We start from the raw sequence: 16,935 nt of genomic DNA, 5'->3' as shown, positions 1-16,935 counted from the left end.
ATAGACAGGGTCTTGCTTTGTTGCCCAGGCTGGAGTACAGTGGCCCCATGACAGCTTACTGCAACCTCAAACTCCTGGGCTCAAGTGATCCCTATGTCTCAGCCTCCCGAGTAGCTAGGACTACAGCTGTGTGTCACTATGCCTGGCTAATTTAAGAAAAAAAAAAAATTTTTTTTTTTTTTTTGAGATGGAATTCCACTCTTGTTGCCCAGGTTGGAATGCAATGGCATGATCTTGGTTCACTGCAACCTCCGCCTCCCAAGTAGCTGGGATTACAGGCATATACCAACACCCCCAGCTAATTCTGTATTTTTAGTAGAGAGACGGGGTTTCTCCATGTTGGTCAGGTTGATCTCGAACTCCTGACCTCAGGTTATCTGCTTGCCTTGGCCTCCCAAAGTGCTGGGATTATAGGTGTAAGCTACCATGCCCGGTCTCTGAAAAAAATTTTTTTTGTCTCACTATGTTGCCCAGGTTGGTCTTGAACTCCTGGGCTCAAGTGATCCTTTCACCTCAGGCTCCCACAGTGCCAGGATTACAGGTGTGAACCACCCCACTGGCCACCAATATCTATTTGTTTTAAATTTCTCCCTGGTATCATATATTTTAGTTATAGAAATTCAAATACTAAAAGGACATAACGGAAGGTTAAAAAGAGTAACACTGAGGTTTGGTAAGGATGTGAGGAGAAAAGCATATCTGTATACACTGCAAGCAGAAATGCAAATCAGTAGAAACTTAAAGACATTTGTCAGTACGTATCAAAAGTTTCCAAACCATTTAATTCCAGTTTTAGGAATTTATCCTAAGAAAATAATCAAGAATGTGTGCAAAATCTGAGGACGTGGATATTCATGGTAATACCATTTACCACTTAATGCACAACAATGAATGGTTAAATAAAACAGACTTCTATGCAATGGAGTACCATGTAGCCATCAAAAGATGATGGTGTATGGCTGGGTAAGGTGGATCATGCCTGTGATCCCAGCACTTTGGGGGTCTAAGGCGAACAGATCGCTTGAGCACCAGAGTTCAAGAACGAAACCAGCCTGGGAAACATAGTAAGACTCTGTCTCTACCAAAAAAATAAAATAAAATAAAAAAGTTAGCTGGGCATGGTAATCTTCACCTGTAGTTCCAGCTACTCAGGAGGCTGAGGCAGGAGGATCACTTGAAACCAGGAAGTCAAGGCAGCAGTGAGTCAAAATCAAGCCACTGCACTCTGGCCTGGGCAACAGAGTGAGACCCTGTTTCAAAAATAATAATAATAAATAAGCTGAGCACAGTGGCTCATACCTGTAATCCCAGCACTTTGGGAGGCAAAGGCGGGTAGATCACGAGGTTAGGAGATTGAGACCATCCTGGCCAACATGGTGAAACCCTGTCTCTACTAAAATACAAAAAATTAGCCAGGCGTGGTGGCGGGCGCCTGTAATCCCAGCTACTTGGGAGGCTGAGGCAGGGGAATTGCTTGAACCCGGGAGGTGGAGCTTGCAGTGAGCCGAGGCCGCACCATGGCACTCCAGCCTGGCAACAGAGCAAGACTCCGTCTCAAAATAAATAAATAAACAAACAAATAAAAGTGGCAACCCATGTGGTTTATATTTTTCCCCAATCTTTTGTATTTCTTGCTTTTTCTATACTACTTGCTTAGAAAATAAATGTAATGAGGTTAAATAATTGAATACTTGGCCAGGCACAGTGACTCATGCCTGTAATCCCAGAACTCTGGGAGGCCGAGGCGGGCAGATCACTTGCAGTGAGCTGAGATCACGCCACTGCACTCTAGCCTGAGCAACAGAGTAAGACGGTCTCAAAAAAAAAAAATTGAATGAAGTATTAATTTAAAAAAGTTTTTTTGTTCAAACTTTTAGCAAATGTAGATATTTGCTAATACAGATATAAATATCCATATATTAACATCAAATATCCCTAGGGGATTATGAATTACTCCTTCTTCTGGACTTTGTCCAAAGACTTTTCACAAAAATATGCATACTAGATTACCTCCAATTTTTCAGCCAAGAGACCCTCAGTGCCCCCAGATCTCAGTCTCATCTGCATGAGTTCATTGATGGCTGACTGGTCCCCTGAGAGAGAAAGACAGGAAAATCTTCAAGGGTCTGGCCTGTTTTCTTGAGAATCACTAGATTCAATTCAGACTTAAAGAGCTCTTCCCCCTCCACATTCTACTTCAATGAATCTGCAGTACAATCTGTTCTCTGAAGACAAGTCTTTTATAAAGAATGAAATTGATTGGGGCAATGAAAATACTCCGTATGGTATATGATGGTAAATACACGTCATGAAACATTTGTCCAAACCCATACAATGTACACTATCAAGCATGAACCCTGATGTAAACTATGGACTTTGGGAGATTATGGTGTGTCAATAAAGGGTCATCAATTGTAACAAATGCACCCCTCTGGTGGGGGAAGACGCTAACGGGAGAGGCTATGAATGTGGGGAGGTAGGATTACATGGATCTCTGTATCTTTCTGTCAGTTTTGCTGTGAACCTAAAACTGCTCTAAAAAGGTAAAAAATGAACTCAGCCGGAGACTCAAGACTGCTCTTTGGGGGTACACAGCACAGCAGGATGGACACAGAGGCAGAACCGTCTTCCATAATTTTGGGCAGGGCTGGCTTCAACAGTTCTGCTTTTGCCATCAACCAAAACTCAGGGCAAAGATGGAGGCAAGGGAAGAAGAAAGTTACATCAACTCTCTAGGCTCTCTGAAATGAGCTCCCAGTAGGCCACCTGTCAATGCTCAAGTTGAGTATAATGCCTTGATCCCTGCTCTCACCAATATTATATGCACAATAGCGGATGTTGGGTGAAATCTCTTCCACACGTTGGTTATACAGCACAGCCTGCTCCTCTGTGAAAGCACTGGCTAGCTTCTCATAGATAGTTCTGTGAGAAAAGAAAAGCCAGGTTTTACATTAGCCATATATATGAAAAACTCATGGGGAACACAGTGACTAAAAACAAATTACGGCCCTTTGAAGCTCTCCTACCAACTACCCTAACTGGCATGTTCTAAGGATGAAAGAGAGTCATCAACATTTCTATAGGAAAGAAAAGTCACCCTCACTTTCACAGAAACAATCCACTACCTGATCTGCAGCTTAAATTTGACTACCTATAATTAAAACTGGCCACAGCCTTTGGACTATAGGACTTACTTGCATTTGTTAAAAGCCTCAATGGCAGCTTTCCATTCTTGATGTTCAAAACGCAGCATTCCTGAGAGGTAAGCTGTGTAAGCCTGTGAGGAGATGGAAGAGGAGGAACTGCTTCAACAGCAAACCAGTGCTCCCACTCAATCTTCCTTTATTGGCTTCTAACTTTGATATCAAGAATATAGATATGGGCCAGGTGCAGTGGCTCACACCTGTAATCCCAGCATTTTTGGAGGCTGAGGTGGGAGGATCACTTGAACCCACTGTTCAAGATAAGCCAGAGCAATATAGCAAGACCCTGCCTCTACAAAAAAATTTAAAAATAAAAATAAATTTTAAAAAAGAAGAAGAAAAAGAACAAGGATATGGGCTGGGCGTGGGGGCTCACACCTGTAATCCTAGCAATTTGGGAGGCCAAGGCAGAAGGGCTGCTTGAGTTCAAGAGTTCGAGATCAGCCTGGGCAACATAGCAACACCTCGTCTCTACCAAAAATTTTAAAAAATTACCAGGGTGTGGCCGGGCGTGGTGGCTCAGGCCTATAATCCCAACACTTTGGGAGGCCGAGGTGAATGGATCACCTGAGGTAAGGGGTTGGGGACCAGCCTGGCCAACATGGTGAAAACCCATCTCTACTAAAAATACAAAAAAATTAGCTGGGCATGGCAGCGGGCGCCTGTAATCCCAGCTACTCGAGAGGTTGAGGCAGGAGAATTGCTTGAACCTGGGATGCGGAAGTTGCAATGGGGCGAGACAGCACCACTGCATCCCAACCTGGGCGATGGAGCTAGACTTTGTCTCAAAAAAAAAAAAAAAAAAATTAGCCAGGTGTGGTGGTGTGCGCCTCTAGTCCCAACTACTCAGGAGGCCGTGGCAGGAGGATCACGTGAGCCCAGGAGTTCACAGCTGCAGTGAGCCATGACTGTGCACTCCAGCCTGGGACAGAGTGAGACTCTGTTTCTAAAAAACAAACAAACAACCCAAACAAAGAATATGGATATATTAATCACAGGTTGATTTTTAAAGAGAAATACGTATTTAACCAATAAAAGGTGAGATACATAGGCAATTTGTTATGGTTCATTCACTTCCCAGGAAAGAACTTCAAAAGAAGTTTTCTTCATTTTACTTAACAACCATTTTCTGGGCTATAACATAAGCACCAGAAGTTAAATAAAACCTTGCAATACCTACCACCTCTTTTTTAAAAAATTCATTTCCAAAAAAGTTCTTAACTTTGTGAACTTTTCCAGGTACAAGATTGTAAGCTTTCATCTATATACAACACGACCTTTCTTAAAAAGTTAGTTAGCTGGCCAGGCGCGGTGGCTCACGCCTCTAATCCCAGCACTTTGGGAGGCCGAGGTAAGTGGGTGGATCATGAGGTCAGGAGCTTGAGACCAGCCTGGCCAACATGGTGAAACCCCATCTCTACTAAAAACACAAAAATTAGCCAGGCGTGGTGGCGCGTGCCTATAATCCCAGCTACTTGGGAGGCTGATGAAGGAGAATTGCTTGAACCTGGGAGGCAGAAGTTGCAGTGAGCCGAGATTGCGCCACTGCACTCCAGCCTGGGCAACAAAGCAAAACTCTGTCTCAAAAAAAAAAAAAAAAGAGCCGAGCGCGGTGGCTCATGCCTGTAATCCCAGCACTTTGGGAGGCCGAGGCGGGCGGATCACGAGGTCAGGAGATCGATACCATCCTGGCTAACACAGTGAAACCCGTCTCTATTAAAAATACAAAAAATTAGCCGGGCGTGGTGGCGGGCGCCTGTAGTCCCAGCTACTCGGGAGGCTGAGGCAGGAGAATGGCGTAAACCCGGGAGGCGGAGCTTGCAGTGAGCCGAGATGGCGCCACTGCACTCCAGCCTGGGTGAGAGCGAGACTACGTCTTAAAAAAAAAAAAAAAAAAAAAAAAAAGTTACAGCTAGTTACAAAAAACCAATACTCACTCTTTTATGGAATGAAGCGTTGTCCAATTTAAAAAAAAAAAAAGGATAAAAAAATCAAGAGCTGATAAACAAAACATGCTAACTTCACCTGTTAAAAGCAAGTTCAGAAAGTTTTTCCTCTCCTGACTATCACTTTCTAACCTGAAGAAACTCTGTTGTGTTTAACTGTAGCTTTTTAAAGCGTCTTTCATCTCCACAATGAAGCAAGCTGAGTGTTAAGGCACTAACCTGAGCCTCTAACTTGGTCTTAGCGTCCACGCGATTGCTCTCACACAAACGTTCCAATTCCTCTGCATGCTTCACGGCTTTGCGTAGGCGAGATAATAAGTGAAACCGTTTTCGGGGTTCAGTGTTGGCTTCCTGTTTCAGCTGCATAGCGTAGCTCCAGGCTCTTTCAGCATCCATCAGAACCAGAAGCAAGTATCTAGACCAGAGACAGAAGCGGGGAGACAATAAAGGCCATCATCAGACCCAGGTATTCTCTGAGGTGTAATCTTCTGCTTCTTGGCTTTTCTTTATACTCTCCCTCCTTTGCCGCTCTCAAAACAACTCTTCTGATATCCTCAGCCATGTCTAAACCAGTATCTCTATTCGCAACCTGGGCTCAATCTCAGGTTTCTCATCATCTACTAGACGTATCTCATTGAAAAACCTCTACCACTTCAAACTCGGTAAATCCAGAATCGTGACCTACCCCTCCTGAATTCTGTCAAACAGATACAGTCTAGGCACACAATCTGGCCTCATCTTTGAATCAACACCTCCTTCATCTCAACCCAGTTAGAAAAGTCCTTAAGAGGCAGTATATTGGCCAGGCGCAGTGGCTCACGCCTATAATCCAAGCACTTTGGAAGGCTGAGCCAGGCGTATCACCTGAGGTCGGGAGTTCGAGATCAGCTTGGCCAACACAGTGAAACCCCATCTCTACTAAAAATACAAAAATTAGCTGGGTGTGTTGGTATGCGCGTGTAATCCCAGCTACTTGGGAGGCTGAGGCAGGAGAATCGCTTGAACCCAGGAGGCGGAAGTTGCAGTGGGCTGAGATCACACCACTATACTCTTGTCTGGGCAACAAGGCAAGACTCCATCTCAAAAAAAAAAAAAAAAGAGGCAGTATATTAAAGTGGTGATGAACAAGGGCTCCAGAGCCTGGGATAGAATCCCAGTGCCACCATTTACTAGCTGTGTGACTGTGGGCAAAGTACTAACCTTTCTGTGCACCACTCTCCCATGTAGTAATACAAATAACACATTTAGACTAGAGCCGGGCACTTACTAAGTGCTCAGTAAGTTCGTTAATTACTTTATTATTATACCAGTGAATCTTTCTTTACTGCCTTGATCAATCTGTCTTAAACTTCAGCTTAACCTTGTCTCTTCAGAGTAAAGGATCTTGCTATCATAAGAGAGTCCAGGCTCAGTGTAGCGGCTCATGTCTGTAATCCCTGTACATTGGGAGGCCGAGGTGGGAGGATCGCTTGAGGCCAGGAGTTTGAAACCAGCCTGGTCATCTCATAGCGAGATCCCATCTCTACAAAAGAAAAAAAGAGAAAAGTTAGCTGGGCATGGTGGTACATGCCTATATCCCAGCTACTCAGGAGGGTGAGGCAGGAGGAGTTCAAGGCTGCAGTAAGCTATGATCCCACTGCTGCACTCCAGCCTGGGTGACAGTGAGGCCCTGTCTCAAAAAAAAAAAAAAAAAAAAGGGAGAGTCCAGATTTCTCCCAACTGGTTCTCATGAGATTTAAGATTTAATCACTACATCCTGCTGCTGCATCCTATTATGGTCTCCAGGCTCTAGTTTTCTGACTGTACACACCAAGCTCACAGCCTTTTCACCGCCTGAGTAGCAGCTAACAAGTGTCCAGAACTTTACAGTTCCTAGACTGCATGCACGGATACCAGGTCATGCTGCTTCCCCTGACAGAGAACGTTCTTCACTCTCGCAAATCCTTCAAGGTCAAGCCTCCCCCACGCAGGCTTACTGACTTCCCTGTCAAGAGCCTTCAAGTTCAAGTCTCCCTTCCAAGGCTTCAGAATGCTGAACAGTAAATGATACACAACATGGCACTTTTACTGTAGCATTCCCTGGTTTGCACTGACCAACATCTTTCAACAAGATGAAAGTCAATAAGGTTCAAGGACCATGCCTCCTCTCTTTCTGTATCTAGTGTGTCACAACTACTCTGCTGATGTAGCACAAAAGCAGCTATAAACAATACCTATGTGAATGGGCATGGCTGGGTTCCAGTAAATCTTCATTTACACAAAAGGTGGCAGGAACATAATTTGGCCCATAAGTGTGAGGAAGACCTGGAGACCTTCACTACATGTTGCTTGACAGACTAAAAATTCTTCAGCAAATGCCAGCACTAGTGTATTCAGCACTGAAATACAGGACTCTTCTATAACTGTGAAGTTCTAGACACCAGCTGGGCGCAGTAGCTCATGCCTGTAATCCTAGCACTTTGGGAGGCAGGGATGGGTGGATCACCTGAGGTTTAGGAGTTCAAGACCAGCCTGGCCAACATGGTGAAACTCTGTCTCTACTAAAAATACAAAACTCAGCTGGGCATGGTGGCATGTGCCTGTAATCCCAGCTACTCGGGAGGCTGAGGCAGGAGAAGTTTGAACCCAGGAGGCGGAGGTTGCAGTGAGGCAAGATGAAGCCACTGCACTCCAGCCTGGGCAACACAGTGAGACTCTGTTTCGAACAAACAAACAAACAAAAATTGCACACCACTCAATTACATTAAGATATACTGGGCTGGGCGCAGTGGCACAAGCCTGTAATCCCAGCACTTTGAGAGGCCAAGACCGGCGGATCACGGGGTCAGGAGATCAAGACCATCCTGGCTAACACAGTGAAACCTGGTCTCTACTAAAAAAATACAAAAAAACTAGCCGGGCAAGATGGTGGGTGCCTGTAGTCCCAGCTGCTCAGGAGGCTGAGGCAGGAGAATGGTGTAAACCCGGGAGGCGGAGCTTCCAGTGAGCCGAGATCCGGCCACTGCACTCCAGCCTGGGCAACAGAGTGAGACTCTGTCTCAAAAAAAAAAAAAAAAAAAAAAAAGATATATTGATATATGCATCTAGTTTCAGACACTGAAATTTACATTCTAGAAACCTTACCTAATAATCACTTAGATTCTAATCACTGACATCAACATTTGCCATCCCAACAGTTTTTTTTTTTTTTTTTTAAAGCAGAGTTTAATAGGCAAGAAGGAAGGGAGAAGGAAGAAGATTCCCTGTACAGAGACAGAGGGACGGGGGCTCCAAAGCTGAGAAAGTGAATCCCACCCTCCCCTCCTCTTTTTTTGAGATGGAGTTTCACTCTTGTTGCCTAGGCTGAAGTGCAATTGTGTAATCTTGGCTCACTGCAACCTCTGCCTCCCGGGTTCAAGTAATTCTTGTGCCTCAGCCTCCCAAGTAGCTGGGATTACAGGTGCCCGCCACCACGCCCAGTTAATTTTTATATTTTTAGTAGAGATGGGTTTTTGCTATGTTGGCCAGGCTGGTCTTGAACTCAGGTGATCTACCCGCCTTGGCCTCCCAATGTGCTGGGATTACAGGCGTGAGCCACTGTGCCCAGCCCCAACACAGTTCTTGAACAAACTACTGAACCTCTTTGAGCCTCAGTTTCCTTGCCTTAGAATGCAGAAATAGTAAACAATGCCCATCCCACAGAGCTGCTAAGAGTCACCAGAGATAATTAAAAGGTTTGGCATGAAGTCTAGCACGTGTCATTGTTCAATAAATGTATTAGCAAGATGTAACTTGCAACTAGCACGGAGCAGTCAATACCTATTATCAGTCAGAAGCTCTTCAGTCACTTTCTTCCCTGTGAATTTGTGTCTGTTCCCCATCTTGAAGTTGAGTGTTTTTCGAAGACGTCTTTGTCTACGGGAACAGTAGCCCCTGTAAGAAACCACAAACAAAACTCACTCAGCCAAGTTGAGAGTATTTTGAACAATAAATTCTGCAATAAGGCAAGGTCAAGGGTCAACAGTTTGGGGTGTTATACTTATGGTTACTAGAATTATCACATGTCAGCTTCCAAACATTTTTTTCTTTTCTTTGAGACAGAGTCGCACTCTGTCACCCAGGCTGGAGTGCAGTGGTGTGATCTTGGCTAACTGCAGCCAGGCTCAGTCAATCCTCCCACCTCAGCCTCCTGAGTAGATGGGACCACAGGGGTGCACCACCATACCTGGCTAATTTTTGTAGAGACAGGGTATCACTGTGTTGCCCACGCTCGTCTCGAAGTCCGTGGACTCCAGAGATCCGCCCACCTCAGCCTTCCAAAGTGCTGGGATTACAGGCATGAGCCACCATGCCCGGCCCTAAACATTTATTGAACGACTAAAACATGGAGGGCAGTATGATTGGTATTATAGGAAACACAGATGGAGGACACAGTGCCCATGCTCAAGGAACCCACATTAAAGTTGAGGAGAATCATGCAGAGAAAATGGTAACCAAGAAAACAAGGCAAATATCAAGTTGAATGGACATGGGTAATCATTCTGTTGTTAGTACCTTCGGCTGCAGTGGACTGATGGCGGGGCCTAGAAAGAATGAGGGGCTGGGTGCAGTGGCTCACACCTGTAATCCCAGCACTTTGGGAGGCTGAGGTGGGTGGATCATGAGGTCAGGAATTCAAGACCAGCCGGGCCAAGATGGTGAAACCCATCTCTACTAAAAATACAAAAATTAGGCTGGGCACAGTGGCTCACACCAGCAATCCCAGCACTTTGGGAGGCCGAGGCGGGTGGATCACCTGAGGTCAGGAGTTCGAGACCAGCCTGACCAACATGCAGAAACCCTGTCTCTACTAAAAATACAAAATTAGCCAGGTGTGGTGGCACATGCCTGTAATCCCAGCTACTCGGAAGGCTGAGGCAGGACAATCGCTTAAACCCAGGAGGAGGGGGTTGCGGTGAGCCAAGATCGTGCCATTGCACTCCAGCCTGGGCAACAAGAGAGAAACTCCATCTCAGGGAAAAAAAAAAAAAAAAAAAAAAAAAAAGGCCGGGCATGGTGGCTCACGCCTGTAATTCCAGCACTTTGGGAGGCCGAGGTGGGCAGATCACGAGGTCAGGAGATCGAGACCATCCTGGCTAACACGGTGAAACCCTGTCTCTACTAAAAATACAAAAAATTAGCCGGGCGTGGTGGTGGGCGCCTGTAGTCCCAGCCACTTGGGAGACTGAGGCAGGAGAACGGCGTGAACCTGGGAAGTGGAGTTTGCAGTGAGCCAAGATCGTGCCACTGCACTCCAGCCTGGGTGACAGAGCAAAAACTCCATCTCAGAGAAAACAAACAAACAAAAAAAATTAGACAGGCATGGTGGGCAGGCATCTGTAATCTTAGCTACTCGGGACGCTGAGGCAGAGAACTGCTTGAACCTGAGGGGTGGACGTTGCAGTGAGCCGAGAACACACCACTGCACTCCAGCCTGGGTGACAGAGCAAGACTCCGTCTCAAGCAAACAAACAAAAAAAGAACGAGGAGGATTCTAATGAATGTAAAGAAAGCAAGGAAAGGGGAATCCTGAGGAAGACTAGGACGACACCAAACAAATGAAGAAAGAACTGCAGGCATGTCTGAAGAAAAATAAGGAAGCCAATTAGGTTGTTGCCAAGAAGCACTACAAATGTCACCTTTATGCCACACCTCCTCCTCTATGCTCATGTAGCTCTTTATTCTTCCTTCTATTACAGTGTGTGACATTATAATTATGTTCTCATATAGTTGCCCACTAATATAAATCCCTTTAGGGCAGGGAGAATTATTTTTTGAGACAGAGTCTCACAATGTTGCTGTTGCCCAGGCTGGGCTCGAACTCTGGGGCTTAAGCAATTATCGGGCCTCATCCTCCCAAGTAACTGGCACTATGGCAGGTGCCACCACGCCAGGCTAGGATTTCATTTTTAAATTTTTCACAATGCCTTAACACAGTGTCTAGTCCGCAGATGTTCAATAAATATATACATTTTTTACTAAATTAGTTAAAATATATATATATATAAAAAATTGTACCAACCTTTAAGTCAAAGTAATACAGTACATAATTTACAATACAAAATGATATTTCAATACTACTTCAGGGGGCCGGGCATGGTGGCTCACGTCTGTAATTGTAGCACTTTGGGAGGCCAAGGCAGGCAGATCACTTGAGGTCAGGAGTTCGAGACCAGCTGGACAACACAGTGAAACCCCATCTCCACTAAAAATACAAAAATTAGCCAGGAATGGTGGTGCATGCCTATAGTCCCAGGTACTTGGGAAGCTGAGGCAGCAGAATTGCTTGAACCCAGAAGGTGGAGGTTGCAGTGCACCGAGATCATGCCACGGCATTCCAGCCTAAGTGACAAAAAAATAAGTAAATAAAATGAAATAAAAAATAAATAAAGAAATAGGCCGGGCACATTGGCTCATGCCTGTAATCCCAGCACTTTGGGAGGCTGAGGCAGGGGATCACCTGAGGTCAGGAGTTCCAGACCAGCCTGGCCAACACGGTGAAACTGTCTCTACTAAAAATTAGCCGGGCATGGTGGCATGTGCCTGCAGTCCCAGCTATTCAGGAAGCAGAGGCAGGAGAATCACTTGAACCAGGGAGGCAGAGGTTGCAGTGATCCGAGATCGTGCCATTATACTCCAGCCTGGGTGACAGAGTGAGACTCTGTATCAAAAATAAATTAAATAAATACTACTTCAGCATCTCAATCAAAGCTACCAGGGTATAAATTATTAAAAAAAAAAAAAAAAAAAAAAGAAATAGGCCAGGCACGGTGGTTCATGCCTGTAATCCCAACACTTTGGGAGACTGAGGTGGGTGGATCACGAGGTCAGGCGTTCGAGACCAGGCTGGCCAACACAGCGAAACCATCTATACTAAGAATACAAAAATTAGCCAGGTGTGGTGGCACATGCCTGTAGTCCTAGCTACTTGAGAGGCTGAGGTGGGAGAATCGCTTGAACCTGGGAGGTGGAGGTTGCAATGGGTTGAGACTGCACCATTGCACTCCAGCCTGGGTGACAGAGTGAGACTCTGTCTCAAAAAAAATAAATAAATACATAAATAAAAAGAAGAAATAGTAGTCTAGGTTGAATCTACGAACTGGCTTTTTTCTCTCAATCCCTAATAGCAGCTTTAGTTGGCCGGGCGCGGTGGCTCAAACCTGTAATCCCAGCACTTTGGGAGGCCGAGACGGGCGGATCATGAGGTCAAGAGATCGAGACCATCCTGGTTAACACGGTGAAACCCCGTCTCTACTAAAAAATACAAAAAACTAGCCGGGCGTGGTGGCGGGCGCCTGTAGTCCCAGCTACTCGGGAGGCTGAGGCCGGAGAATGGCGTGAACCCGGGAGGCGGAGCTTGCAGTGAGCTGAGATCCGGCCACTGCACTCCAGCCTGGGCGACAGAGCTACACTCCGCCTCAAAAAAAAAAAAAAAAAAAAAAAAAAAAATAGCAGCTTTAGTTATCATTTACCCTTTTACATAAAAATTAAATGGAACACTCATACGTTATGAGTAGAAATAAAAATTAGTAAAAATTTTCTTGCAGTATGGATCCATTTTTAACAACAACAAAAAAGCCTGGAAGGTCCAGTGAGAAATATGAATCCATTTATTAAGACATCTGGGCCGGGCGCGGTGGCTCAAGCCTGTAATCCCAGCACTTTGGGAGGCCGAGACGGGCGGATCACGAGGTCAGGAGATCGAGACCATCCTGGCTAACCCGGTGAAACTCCGTCTCTACTAAAAAAGACAAAAAACTAGCTGGGCGAAGTGGCGGGCGCCTGTAGTCCCAGCTACTCGGGAGGCTGAGGCAGGAGAATGGTGTAAACCCGGGAGGCGGAGCTTGCAGTGAGCTGAGATCCGGCCACTGCACTCCAGCCCAGGCGACAGAGCAAGACTCCGTCTCAAAAAAAAAAAAAAAAAAAAAAGACCTCAGGCTGGGCGTAGAGGCTCACATCTGTAATCCCAGCACTTTGGGAGGCCAAGGCAGGTGGATCACTTGAGGTCAGGAGTTCAAGACTAGCCTAGCCAACACAGTGAAACCCCATCTCTACTGAAAATACAAAAATTAGGCTGGGTGTGGTGGCTCCTGCCTGTAATCCCAGCACTTTGGGAGTCTAAAGAGGGCGGATCACCTGAGGTCAGGAGTTCAAGACCAGCCTGACCAACATGGTGGAACCCCATCTCTAGTAAAAATACAAAAATTAGCCAAGCATGGTGGCACATGCCTGTAGTACCAGGTACTCGGGAGGCAGAAGCAGGAGAATCACCTGAACCCGAGAGGCAGGGGCTGCAGTGAGCCAGGAGCGCGCCACTGCACTCCAGCCTGGGTGATAGAGTGAGACTCCATCTTTAAAAAAAACAAAAACAAAAAAACCCCAGCTACTTGGGAGGCTGAGGCAGGAGAATCGCTGGAACCCAGAAGGCAGAGGTTGCAGCGAGACAAGACTGAGCCACTGCATTCCAGTCTGGCAATAGAGCAAGACTCCGTCTCAAAAACAAACAAACAAACAAACACACAAAAAAAACCCCACAATGCTCTAGACTTTCTAGTATATTTTCTGATATATCAGAGTAAACAGGATATTAACAAAAGCAAAGCAAGTCCCACAATGATTTCCAAACATCTTGTATGTGATACTAACCTGTACCTCTGAAAATCTCCATGCCGTAAACCATGCTGCTGCTGGGATTCCTTAATAATCTGAAGAACTAGAGTCGACATTAAGGAAAATCTTACGACGGCAAGAACCCAAACAAATCAAAACCTGTACCATCAGTCTATATCTGTGTCAAACCACAACACATTAAACATTTGTGAAATACAGCCAGGTGCAGTGGCTCATGCCTGTAATCTCAGCACTTTGGGAGGCCGAGGCAGATGGATCACCTGAGGTCAGCCTGCCAGCATGGTGAAACCCCATCTCTACTAAAAACACAAAAAATTAGCCGGGGGCAGTGGCGAGTGCCTGTAATCCCAGCTACTCGGGAGGCTGAGGCAGGAGAATCGCTTGAACTTGGGAGGCAGACATTGCAGTGAGCTAAGATAGCACCACTGCACTCCAGCCTGGGTGACAGAGTGAGACTCACTCTCACACACTCTCTCACATACACACAAATTTGCGAAATATTTAGTACACTAGTGAGATCTTCTGTAACCATTTTTAATATCTTGTCACAGGACAGGGCTAACCTACAGAAAAATTGATTGCCTGAACTGTTACTACTTTCAAACTAAAAAAGGAGGGCACTACTGGCCACTGAAAACTGCCAAAATCCAGTTTAAGCTGACGGATTCTAAATGCTGACTATAATTGGGGTGCTTCACACCAGTTTACACCTGGACCCCACATTTTATTCATTCAAACAGATTCAGATTATAAATGACGTGTACTAAGCCTCCATTTGCATAATCTTCAACACCTGCCAAATCTAACTTTCCTTAACAGCTGTGATGCTTAGAGAGTCTATGATTAGCACATGTCAACCAAGCTAGGCCACAGTTTGCATAAAAGTATTAAGGTTTTTCTTTTAAAAGAAGAACGACTGACCAAATTCTCCTTTTAATAATCTTAAAATATTTAAGAATATGCACTAAACTTTAGAAAGTCCAATGACCTTCACCTATATAAGTATAGTTTTCTCTTAATGTTTCCTCAACGCTTCTCTAGAGACATATTTTAAAATAGTGAACACTAAAAGGACTCTTTCAATGACTAAAAAGGGACAAAGAGATATAAAGGTCTCAGTAAAATCAGGGCTTGCTAACGTCTACTTGGAACTATTACCACTAATTCAAAAAACTTCACTCCAAAGCCCTGAAAACTTTAAGTCCATTAAGATGTCAAGTTGAATTTCAGAAACTCGCCTACATTTTCTCCATTTGTTATTCATTTCAAAAGGTCACAAACTAGTACCACAAGCACTCGGTTGAGATACACACTGAGGAAAACTAGAAACCGATTCCTCCAGCTTATATGAATGACTGTCAGCAAGATAAAATGCCTACAAATGTCATAAAAAAATGACAAGGGGACAAACGATATTAACCACGGTAACTTTCAATTAAAATGGGCAACAAGCTTTTCCTCCGAGTCAATCTTTACCTCCACTATCAAAGTATCAAGCTGTAGGTTTTACTACTCAGTCTACCACGACTGTCAGACAAGAGTATTAAGGGGGCCGGGCGTGGTGGCTCACGCCTGTAATCCCAGTACTTTGGGACGCTGAGGCGGGCAGATCACGAGGTCAGGAGTTTGAGACCAGCCTGACGAACACAGTGAAACCCCATCTCTACTAAAAGTGCAAAAATTAGCCAGGCGTGGTGGCGCATGCCTGTAATCCCAGCTACTCAGGAGGCTGAGGCAGGAGAATCACTTGAACCCGGGAGGCGGAGGTTGCAGTGAGCCAAAACTGAGCCATTTCACTCCAGCCTGGATGACAGAGTGAGACTCAAAAAAAAAAAAAAAGTATTAAGCGGAATGTCAAGACTGCAGTTTCCTCTCCCCAGTTCAAGGTGCCAAAGCAAGGTGCTCAAAGTGTCACCTGGTCACAAGCCCTCCAACTGGACAACCGCGGGGCACCAGGGGAAACCTGCCTGATATCCCAGTGCCACTGGAAGAAAAGGACGTAGCCAGGAGGGCGAGGGGGACACTAGGAAAGACTAGTTGAGAGACAGACCCCCGGAATTCTGAGCACCAAAAAGTAAGGGCGAGAAAAACTGCGACCCTCGGCCTCTCCTGCCAGGACCTGCCGGGACCCGCCGCCTCTCCCGCCCCTAGTCCTCCAGATCGACACGTAGTCATTGCGAGTTAGGCCCGATTACTCTAGGATACTCTCCAAACTCAGGCTATCCCCAAATTCTTTGTTTGCCTTCGATCCGGCCGAAGGGCGTTCGTTTTCTTTATTTTCTTCCCCTCCGGCACCACGTCCACCGCCGCTACCGCCGCTGCCACTGCCACCGCCGCCGCCGCCAGGGACCTGCTTCTCAGCAGCCATCTTGCCCCCGCGCCGCAGAGCAAGACGGGATAGGAGAGGCGGGACGACCCGGGCGGGTGAGAGCTGGACCTGCCTGGCCGGGCTGATGGGATAGCGGCGGACTCCGCTGCCGTCGGCTCTTGCAGCAGGGAACCGTATGCTGGAGCGCGCCTGCGCGAGGGATCCTGGCATCCCGGGTCCGGAATTGTGGCGGGCTAGGTGGAGACTTGAGGCCGCAGTGAGACCGTGGCTGCTGAGATCTCAGGCGTAGTCCCACCTCTCACCCACCAGGGGCAGAGAACCGGAGGTGGACCCCACGTCCTACATCCTGGACTGGGGATCTGGCTCACGTCCTGCCCAGCAGAAAGCAGGAGACCAAAGCCACTGGATTTCGGGGTGTCTGCATCCCCAGGGACTCGAGAGATAGGGTTCTCCCTACCGGAACGGAACACCCCGTCCGTAAGGGACCCGCCTCTGCCTGCGCTTTCCTCTGAGGCTGACCACGAGAAAGCCAAGCCGGAGGAAGCGCTGAGCAGTCAGCAGACGGTGTCCTAAGTAAGCAGACGGACTTTCTCAGACCGCTTGGGACTGTGGACCCCTGCACTTTGGGGCCATCAGTCCAAAGAGGGAGAAGTGTTGATTCATGGAAAAATATGAATTTTTGCTCTGCACCTTCTAGAGTCTGAGACCTGGGATTCCAGTATCTGCTCCGTCATTAGCGGCAGGGAGATGTTGGGCAAGTAACTTAATCTCCCTGTAAGCCTGTTCCTTCATCTGTGAAATGGGGATA

At 46.3% G+C, this 16,935-nt stretch overlaps 1 protein-coding gene across 2 annotated transcripts in view; it reads right to left on the bottom strand.

Annotated features, from left to right (window-relative positions):
• Window positions 1–16,383, bottom strand: part of SRP68 (signal recognition particle 68) — a 42,848-nt gene extending 26,465 nt beyond the window's left edge. Inside the window, exons 1-7 of one of the 2 annotated variants that reach the window (XM_008011695.3) lie at window positions 16,004–16,383; window positions 13,814–13,880; window positions 8,948–9,061; window positions 5,369–5,564; window positions 3,195–3,277; window positions 2,813–2,922; window positions 2,011–2,093 (exon numbers count right to left, since the gene is read on the bottom strand). In XM_008011695.3, the coding sequence (XP_008009886.3) occupies window positions 2,011–2,093; window positions 2,813–2,922; window positions 3,195–3,277; window positions 5,369–5,564; window positions 8,948–9,061; window positions 13,814–13,880; window positions 16,004–16,337 (987 nt within the window). In that variant the 5' untranslated portion in view covers window positions 16,338–16,383. The remainder of the gene's footprint in view (window positions 1–2,010; window positions 2,094–2,812; window positions 2,923–3,194; window positions 3,278–5,368; window positions 5,565–8,947; window positions 9,062–13,813; window positions 13,881–16,003) is intronic. The other variant, XM_008011696.3, reaches the window with a different exon arrangement.
• Between the last annotated feature and the right edge of the window lie 552 nt (window positions 16,384–16,935).

Source organism: Chlorocebus sabaeus, chromosome 16, assembly GCF_047675955.1.
Source record: "Chlorocebus sabaeus isolate Y175 chromosome 16, mChlSab1.0.hap1, whole genome shotgun sequence".
NCBI classification, from domain to species: domain Eukaryota; kingdom Metazoa; phylum Chordata; class Mammalia; order Primates; family Cercopithecidae; genus Chlorocebus; species Chlorocebus sabaeus.
This window is presented reverse-complemented; position numbering and strand designations above follow the sequence as displayed.